Genomic DNA, 9794 nt, shown 5'->3' on the forward strand with positions numbered 1-9794 from the left:
TTCCTTTGTAAATCACTATTCTGTCCGTCCATCGTGTTTTGTGAGACGCTTTACAGACTACTTTATGGGGAAAAGATGTGACTATTACCATTTTTACTTTTAAAACCCATAAAAATTCAAGGATGTTTTCAGACCAGGAAATACCAAAAGTGATGATGTTGGTAGGTTTTTAGGTCTATAATTATCGCTCCTTGACCTCTCACGGGTGTTCAGAATTAAGATGATTAGGATCAATTGGTCCATAAATATTTCTAGTTTGTAGGCACTGTTAGATCATTCAGTCATGTCACTCCTTTGGCAATGTGCAATTGTTTTGGCTGTCGTAGCAGCAAGCGCTGCCAATGAAGGTACGTCTAATAATGAACGCATAATATGTTAACTTGAATAGGCTACTTATCTCATGCTGACCGCCTAACAGACTAGCCAAGTTGTGGTGTTGGCTCTTGAGATGTGAATGATGACATTATCAAATTTATATTTTTAGATTTTAATGTGGATTGTGAGAAACACTCCATTAAAGTGACATGGAAGGTCAGTCCAGAGTTGGTTGAACATGCTGCCCGTCTTTTCCTTGGACACTGTGTTCCGTCCACATTTTCTGTTCTTCCCACGGGAGAAGGGATGGCGACATTCCACTACAACCTCAATGGCTGTGCCATCAAGAAACGGGTAATGTCTAACTCTTGACCCAATGTATGCCATTTTGGATCCTGCGACGACTAATGCTTCTCCTTCTATTCCCCAGGTGACTGGCAAAAAACACATCTATTCAACCAGCCTGACTTACAGACCTAACCGAAAGCCCAAACCTGCTGCTATTAGTCACCATATTAAGTGTGTTTACATAAGGTAACCATCTATGCCAGGGGTACTCAACTCTTACCCTAAGAGGTATTTCGGTTCTACTTACTTATCATTAATTGCACACACCTGGTGTCCCAGGTCTAAATCAGTCCCTAATTAGAGGGGAATGATTATTTTTTTTAAATGCAGTGGAACTGAGTTGAGTTTTAGGGCTCTCTTGGGTGTAGTGTACTCTAGCTATGGTGTTGGAATCAAATCTTCCTAAGCCTTTGCCACCTTCATTATTAAACTAAACATTCCCCCTTGTATGTAGACCTGAGGGATGGATTCCCCCATTCCTTATCCCTGCCTATGGTAGTGCTGAGGGTCATGGAGGATTGGTTTTCCACATGGCACTCCTCAATGGTGAGTGACTCATACAACATCAATTATTGTAAGAATATGTTCAGTCAACTTACCTGGTAAAGAAATTCCTAGCAGAGGACACTGCCCAAAGCTAGTTGAAACCTGTGGCTGTACAGTACGTATGAGCATTGCGCCCCTTCCCCTCTCTGTTGCATGTAGAAGACCTTACTGGTCTGGCTAAGAGCAGCCTGTTTCCCCTGGGCTCTTTCATCCCCATCTGGGCAGCAGTGGATCAGAAGGACCATCAGCCCTTGCTGCTGCTCTTGGAGGAGTGTGTGGCGGCCACAACACCAGAACTGCAGTCTGCGAGCCTGGTGTACCCCATCATCACCAACAAGGGGTATGTACCAGACCTGGCTATGGCCATGTAGGGTGCACGTTTTGGTTTTTGAAAAGTATTGAATACATTTTAAAGTTAGCTTATTTGCTGGATGGAAGTTCTGTTTGTCTGCTCATTGCACAATGCATTTTCAGTTGCCTTGCAGATGGGAAGACTGGGAACTCCAGGTTCCTGCCTAGGTACCACTCGTCTGCTATTCTGCTTTACCTGCAGTCCTTCAAGTTTGCCTTAGGCGAGGAAGTGAGTGGACCACAAGTTCTCGGTATGACTGGGTTGTTTTCATACTGTAGCTCTTGACTGTTCTCTTATTTCACCCCAGGTGTATATTCATTGTAAGCTTGTTGCATGGGACCCTGAGGTTTTTGATATAGAAAAGAAGGCCTGCCACTACATTAAAGAGACTGGAGAGTAAGTATTGGTCACATAACGACCATAATGACGTTAGTGCCAATGCAACAGCCAACTTTTTTTTTATTCATAGATGGGAGCTGCTGGACGACCCGTCTCAAAGTGACCTCTGCAAGTGCTGTGACTCGAGTTGCAAGCCTCGGTTGAAGAGGGGTGTGGATTCAGGTATTTTGAGGCACTTCATTTCAAGCCTGACTAAACTGTAGTTCCATATTAATTTGAGCTGATCACTCTTGAGTTCTGATGGGACTGCAGCTTGAAGTAATTTATATATTTTTTTCTCAGAACCCCAGGGCCTGGTTCAAAACTCTGTTCTTGGACCGCTCACAATAGTGGAAAACTCTGAAACCCGGATCCCCAGTGAATTTGTCAAATATCCTACTGTAGAACAAGGTTGGTGATTTTGGCATTGAAGACTATAGTTTACACTTGGCTTTTAATTGTATGAGCTTTGATGCCAAATGAACTTGAACCTGTAACCTACTCATCTGTCATTGTGTTCTGTATTCAGTTGACTGGTTGGTGTAATGGTCTGGAACACTTTGCTTGTCAGGTGTGTGTGTGTGCTGGTTATTTTACTGTAACATCCCCCAACGGCAATGAGATGCATGTTACTAACACTTCTTCAACCTGTTACAGGGATGGCTGTCTTTTCTGTCTCTACAGCCATCTAATTGTAGGTGGCCTGAAGGGTGCATCACTTTCCACTATCCCCAGTATGGATATGAAGTCCTTTGACTTGAGCACGTTTCAATAAAATGAATACTTTACAATGGTGTTTGTTTCTAATGGTTGTCAAAATGCTATGATCCTGATGAGATGTAGTGCGGCGCCGGTATCTACACAAAATAGCCAAGATGTGACCATCTGGTTGTAAGAAGATGATCTCAATGAGAGTGCTCAGTGTTTTGTGACTTCCCAGTGTCCTGATTACTCTTGAACTGTAACACTACTTTTGGCATAATTAGTTTGCTAATGATAGTCACAGCAGGTGTTCATGCAATGGTAACGCTATTTGAAAGATTGTCATAAGTGAACCTGCTTATTGTTGGCTATACTTTTTCAGCAGTAGCCCACCCCAAGATCAAATTGACAAGCCAAGTTTAGAGATTGTAGGTGGCTGATGGCCATGCTTAATGGCTGTGATAGGAGGAAACTGAGGCTGGATCAACAGCATTGTACATAGTTCCTCCACAATACTAACCAAAATTACAGAGTGAAGAGAAGGAAGTCTGTACAGAATATAATATTCCAAAACATGCATCCTGTCTGCAATAAGGTACTAAAGTAAAACTGTACAAAATGAGGTCAAAGAAGTAACTTTGTCCTGAATACAAAGCATTACAGTATGTTTGAGGCAAATCAAACACAACACATGACTGAGTACCACTCTTCATATTTTCCAAGCATGGTGGTGGCTGCATCATGTTATGGGTATGCGTGTCATCGGCAAGGACTGGTGAATATTTTAGGATGAAAATAAATGGAATAGAGCTAAGCACAGGCAAAATCCTAAAGGAAAACCTGGTTCCGTCTGCTTTCCAACAGACACTTGGAGACAAATTCAGCAGGACAATAACCTAAAACACAAGGCCAAATATACACTACTGTTGATCAATAACCAATTTGACAGAGCTTGAAGAATTCTGTAGAGAATAATGGGCAAATATTGCACAATCGAGATGTGGAAAGCTCTTATAGACTCACTGCTGTAATCTCTGCCAAAGGTGCTTGTACAATGAGATATTTCTGTATTTCATTTTCAATCCATTTGCAAACATTTCTATAAACATGTTTTTACTTTGTCAACGAGGCATGTGTAGATGGAAGTGATTTAAAATGCATTTAAACATTTTATTCATGACTGTAATGAATGAAATGTGGAATAAGTCAAAGAAAATATTGAAAGACTGGAAAACAAAACGGAACGTGAAACTATTACAGCGTATCTGGTGAACACTACGCAAACAAAGACAGGAACAATCACCTTGCATCACATTTAAATAATCAAATTAAACTAAGGCTGCCTAAACAGGTTAATCAGAGAAATGAAGAACATGACAACTGATTGAAAATGCTGCTCTCCTGCAGAAGTACTTCCTATTCACTCCTAATCAGCCCAAACGTGTTTATTTTGCCCAAAATGTCTACAAACCCTCTCCGAAAAACAACATTAAACCCATGTTTCATTGGTTGCCTGATGCAAACAATATAACAAAAACACAAAATTGACAATGAAACTCCTATGACATTTATGCTTTGTCATTATGGGGCATGTGTAGATGGTGTGATTTAAAAAGGATATTTAAACATTTTATTCAGGCTGTAAATGCAACAAAATGTGGAATAAGTCAAATGTATCATGAATAGTGTCTTTCTGAAGGCACTGAACTTTAAACTGTCATGAGCTAGAACATACATGGCTTGTGGCCCTGGAAGTATAAATGGAGCTAAAAACATAGAAAATTATTTTTTACATTTTACCTAAAATTTTAGCTTGCATCACATTTAGTATTTAATCAGTTAATTAGACTAAATGGAAACAGGACATTAATGCACTCTGTTGCCAAATGAAGAACTGTTTATATTCAAATGAAATCATTTTCACGTATGCACTGGCCAAAGATGTTTAAATGAGAGATGTCACCTGGTGGCAACAAATGTTGGCAACAAATGGAACCACAGGAAAAACACCTTAGAAATAATATTCAATTGTCCACATGATAGAGCCATTTAAGAGTTATAAGGTAACATGAGTAAATTACATCAGTTATCATTCAGCTGATGCAATCTGGTCAAAAGGGACATTTTACAGTTTGAGATACAACATTATTTATATATATATTTATATTCATGTTCATAGATTCTCTCCTGGGCTTGATCACCCATCATCAGTTGTATGGGTGGTCCAGGGGTTGGGTGGTCCGTTAACGTTACCAGATTCCTAAACTATCTGGCCTTCTCAGTTAGTTCATATCCTGGACCTTCTCATCTACTGAGGTGGACACCATCTTCCCATCATCTCCTCCACGATCACCCTCACCCGGTTCTGCATGTGTGGATTATACTCTGTGGAAAGAGCCACCAAACAGGAATTCATTAATTAATTCATTGTGTGTATTATGAATGAACAACACATGATTCTTTCATTGATTCATTCATTTAATTATTTATTATCTGCTTGCTCACCTTCCACCACTTCCTGGATTTGTTGTACTTCCTGGACCTTCTGACCAGATCACCTTCCTGATCTCCTGTCTGGTCTCCACATGCCTACTGGTAGACACAGGCGAAGAACACTTGTGGTCAGCTCAACTCACCAACACACATCTTGATCTACTAGTTTGCAATCAGTGGTGTAACTTAAGTCGTTTTTGGGGGAATCTGTACTTTGTTATTGACCATATTTGACCACTTTTACTATTTCTACATTGCTTAAGAAAATATTGTACTTTTCCTCGACACCCAAAAGTGCTTGTTACATTTTGCATACTTAGTACAATTCAGCAAACTTATCAACCAAACATTCCTGGTCATCCCTACTGCCTCTGATCTGGCAGACTCCCTAAACCGACATGCTTGGTTTGTTAGTTATGTCTGAGTGTTTGAGTGTTCAATAAATGTCGTTCCAAAAAAACAAAATGAAATGGTGCCATCTGGTTTGCTTAATATAAGGAATTTTAAGTGATTTCTACTTTTATTTTTGATACTTAAATATATTTTAAACCAAATACTTTTACTCAATTAGAATTTTACTGGATGACATTTACTTTTATTTGAGTAATTTTCTGTTCAGGTATTTTTACTTTTATTCAAGTATGACAGTTGGGTACATTTTCCACCACTGTTTGCAATGAGGTGCCAATAAACAGCTGTCATCCCCCCATCCCTTCTCCCTCCTTCTTTCCTGCCCCTCCATTATCCCCTCTCACCTGAGTCCCTCTCCATCCAGCAGCCTCCTGTACTCAGCGATCTCCATCTCCAGCCTCATCTTGATGTCCAGGAGGATCTGGTACTCAGAGGCCTGCTGGATGCTGACGTTGAGCTGCTGCAGCTCCTCCTCCATGCTGTTGATACAATTTTTATTTTATTTTATTTCACCTTTATTTAACCAGGTAGGCTAGTTGAGAACAAGTTCTCATTTGCAGATGCGACCTGGCCAAAATAAAGCATAGCAGTGTGAACAGACAACACAGAGTTACACATGGAGTAAACAATTAACAAGTCAATAACACAGTAGGAAAAAAATGGGCAGTCTATATACAATGTGTGCAAAAGGCATGAGGAGGTAGGCGAATAATACAATTTTGCAGATTAACACTGGAGTGATAAATGATCAGATGGTCATGTACAGGTAGAGATATTGGTGTGCAAAAGAGCAGAAAAGTAAATAAATAAAAACAGTATAAAAACAGTATGGGGATGAGGTAGGTGAAATGGATGGGCTATTTACCAATAGACTATGTACAGCTGCAGCGAAATCGGTTAGCTGCTCGGAGAGCTGATGTTTGAAGTTGGTGAGGGAGATAAAAGTCTCCAACTTCAGCGATTTTTGCAGTTTGTTCCAGTCACAGGCAGCAGAGTACTGGAACAAGAAAAGCGGCCAAATGAGGTGTTGGCTTTAGGGATGATCAGTGAGATGCACCTGCTGGAGCGCGTGCTGCAAATGGGTGTTGCCAAAAATGACCAGTGAACTGAGATAAGGCGGAGCTTTGTACCTAATAATTGGATCTAGCATGGAAGATGACCTGGAGCCAGTGGGTCTGGCCGAATCATTAGTGAGGGCCAGCCGACTAGAGCATAAAAGTCGCAGTGGTTGGTATAAATGCTTTAGTGACAAAACGGATGGCACTGTGATAGAACTGCATCCAGTTTGCTGAATAGATTGTTGAACCATTTTAAAGATGACATTTGTGTAACAGTATTGATAGGATAGCAGTTTTACTATTAAGCTTGGCGGCATGAGTGAAGGAGGCTTTGTTGCAAAAACAAGAAAAGCACTCAAATGATTTGATTTTCGATTGGAGATGTTTGATGTGAGTCTGGAAGGAGAGTTTGCAAGTCATTAGCCAGACAAACTTTTTTCCATATTAACTGTCCACAATATTGACAGAAACATCCAGGGTGGTGAATCAATCCATCAAGGTGTTTTTCAGGCTATCGATGATAAATCATTCATGCATTTGGTTTTACTCCTCTTTAGAAATGGAGCAGTTGGAGGCCAATAATTTAGAAGGACACCGTGCTGACACCTGGCAAATGTAGTCTCTTTGGATGGTCAATCTTCCAATGATATGCCTACAAATACGTCACAATGCTGCAGACACCTTGGGGAAACGACAGAAAGGGCAGGCTCATTCCTGGCGCATTCCATTGGAACACAGCGAACTTCAGAATCTGGGGCAAGACATTGGAACACAGCGAACTTCAGAATCTGGGGCATTTCCTGTATGAAATTTCATCTTGGTTTCGCCTGTGGCATTAGTTCTGGGGCACTCACAGATAATATCTTTGCAGTTTTGGAAACGTCAGAGTTGTTTCTTTCCAAAGCTGTCAATTACATGCATAGTCGAGCATCTTTTAGTGACAAAATATCTTGTTTAAAACGGGAACGTTTTTTATCCAAAAATTAAAAGAGCGCCCCCTATCTCGAAGAAGTTAACTCTAAACAGCGCTCACAAAGCATCGTTGTCAGAAACAAAATAAACAGGAAAAAAGACTGTAGTTCCGATTTTTGACACAAGGCGGCAAGAGTACCTCAATGATATAATTAGTCTCTAGAGCAGCAGCGCCGCGGTGATTGAGCTGACGTCGATCAACGATGAATCCGGGTCTAGAAGGCACCGATGTAACCGGTGCTATACTGCACCGCTGTAACTCTGCGTTGTGTGTGGTTGATTGAGACTATAGACATGGACTTTGGAGACCAGGTAGTTTTAATTAAGCAGAACTCACTCTCTGTATCTTGCATCTGCATACAAAAGGAAATAAAACATTTGTAGAGCTACATCTGCATACAAAAGGAAATAAAACATTTGTAGAGCACATATGTTCTGAGAATCGTCGCCTCTTTCTCTCAGTGCATCAAAATGATTTTTGAATACAAAATTTAATACAGTCTCTACTTATTATACATAATATATTTTACATAGATAAAACCACATACCTGCATCCAAAAGGAAATAAAACATTTGTAGAGAACATATGTTCCGAGAATCGTCGCCTCTTTCTACAACAGATGCACAATAGGAGGGACTGGGATCATTCGAGGAGCAAGCCATCGTTCACACATACAATAGCATACAAAATGCAATTGCCATGTTGACTGTAGGAAAGTCCACCAAAGCTTTTGCCAGAGAATTGACTGTTAATTTCTCTACATAAGCCACCTCCAATGTCGTTTTAGAGAATTTGGCAGTACGTCCAACCGGCCTCACAACCGCAGACCACGTGTAACCACTCCAGCCCAGGACGTCCACATCTGGCTTCTTCACCCGAGGGATCCTCTGAAACCAGCAACCCTGACAGCAGCTGATGAAACTGAGGAGTATTTCTGTCTGTAATAAAGCCCTTTTGTGGGGAAGAACTCATTCTGATTGGCTTGGCCTGGCTCCCCTGTGGCTGCGCACTTGCCCTCCCAGTCCCATCCATTGCTGCACCCCTGCTCTCCCAGTCCCACCCATGGCTGCGCCCCTGCCCAGTCCTGTGAAATCCATAGTTTGGGGCCTAATGAATTTAATTCAATTGACTGATTTCCTTATATGAAATGTAACTCAGAAAAATCTTTCATTGTTGCTTGCGGCGTTTACATTTTGGTTCAGTATAGTTAACGTTAGCGAACTCTGCATTGATCAGCATTTTTGTTCTGCCATAAAATACGCCAAATTGATGTAAAGACCTAATCCACACTTAGTGTGGTACTATCAAGTGAGCAAGAACCAGATTGTTCAATCTTTTTGATTCAACTTTATTAAGTCACTATTCTGTCCGTCCATCGTGTTTTGTGAGACACTTTACAGACTACTTTATGGGGAAAAGATGTGACTATTACCATTTTTACTTTTTAAAAACCCATAAAAATTCAAGTATGTTTTTCAGACCAGGAAATACCAAAAGTGATGATGTTGGTAGGTTTTTGTGGTCTATAATTACTCACCTCCTTGACCTCTCACGGGTGTTCAGAATTAAGATGATTAGGATCAATTGGTCCATAAATATTTCTAGTTTGTAGGCACTGTTAGATCATTCAGTCATGTCACTCCTTTGGCAATGTGCAATTGTTTTGGCTGTCGTAGCAGCAAGCGCTGCCAATGAAGGTACGTCTAATAATGAACGCATAATATGATTAATATGTTAACTTGAATAGGCTACTTATCTCATGCTGACCGCCTAACAGACTAGCCAAGTTGTGGTGTTGGCTCTTGAGATGTGAATGATGACATTATCAAATTTATATTTTTAGATTTTAATGTGGATTGTGAAACACTCCATTAAAGTGACAGTGAAGTCAGTCCAGAGTTGGTTGAACATGCTGCCCGTCTTTTCCTTGGACACTGTGTTCCGTCCACATTTTCTGTTCTTCCCACGGGAGAAGGATGGCGACATTCCACTACAACCTCAATGGCTGTGCCATCAAGAAATCGGTAATGTCTAACTCTTGACCCAATGTATGCCATTTTGGATCCTGCGACGACTAATGCTTCTCCTTCTATTCCCCAGGTGACTGGCAAAAACACATCTCCATTCAACCAGCCTGACTTACAGACCTAACCGAAAGCCCAAACCTGCTGCTATTAGTCACCATATTAAGTGTGTGTTTACATAAGGTAACCATCTA

At 40.7% G+C, this 9794-nt stretch overlaps 1 protein-coding gene across 1 annotated transcript; it reads left to right on the plus strand.

Annotated features, from left to right (window-relative positions):
- Positions 1-192: 192 nt before the first annotated feature.
- Positions 193-2727, plus strand: LOC124017573. Its single transcript, XM_046332775.1, has 11 exons — positions 193-347; positions 485-669; positions 746-849; positions 1118-1209; positions 1369-1549; positions 1684-1789; positions 1869-1957; positions 2031-2122; positions 2243-2350; positions 2469-2510; positions 2597-2727. Exons 1-10 carry the CDS (start codon positions 284-286, stop codon positions 2483-2485), a joined length of 1038 nt encoding a protein of 345 aa, XP_046188731.1. The 5' UTR covers positions 193-283; the 3' UTR covers positions 2486-2510; positions 2597-2727.
- The last annotated feature ends 7067 nt before the right edge of the window (positions 2728-9794 follow it).

The sequence above is a fragment of the Oncorhynchus gorbuscha genome, unplaced genomic scaffold (assembly GCF_021184085.1).
Source record: "Oncorhynchus gorbuscha isolate QuinsamMale2020 ecotype Even-year unplaced genomic scaffold, OgorEven_v1.0 Un_scaffold_2758, whole genome shotgun sequence".
Classification (NCBI taxonomy): domain Eukaryota; kingdom Metazoa; phylum Chordata; class Actinopteri; order Salmoniformes; family Salmonidae; genus Oncorhynchus; species Oncorhynchus gorbuscha.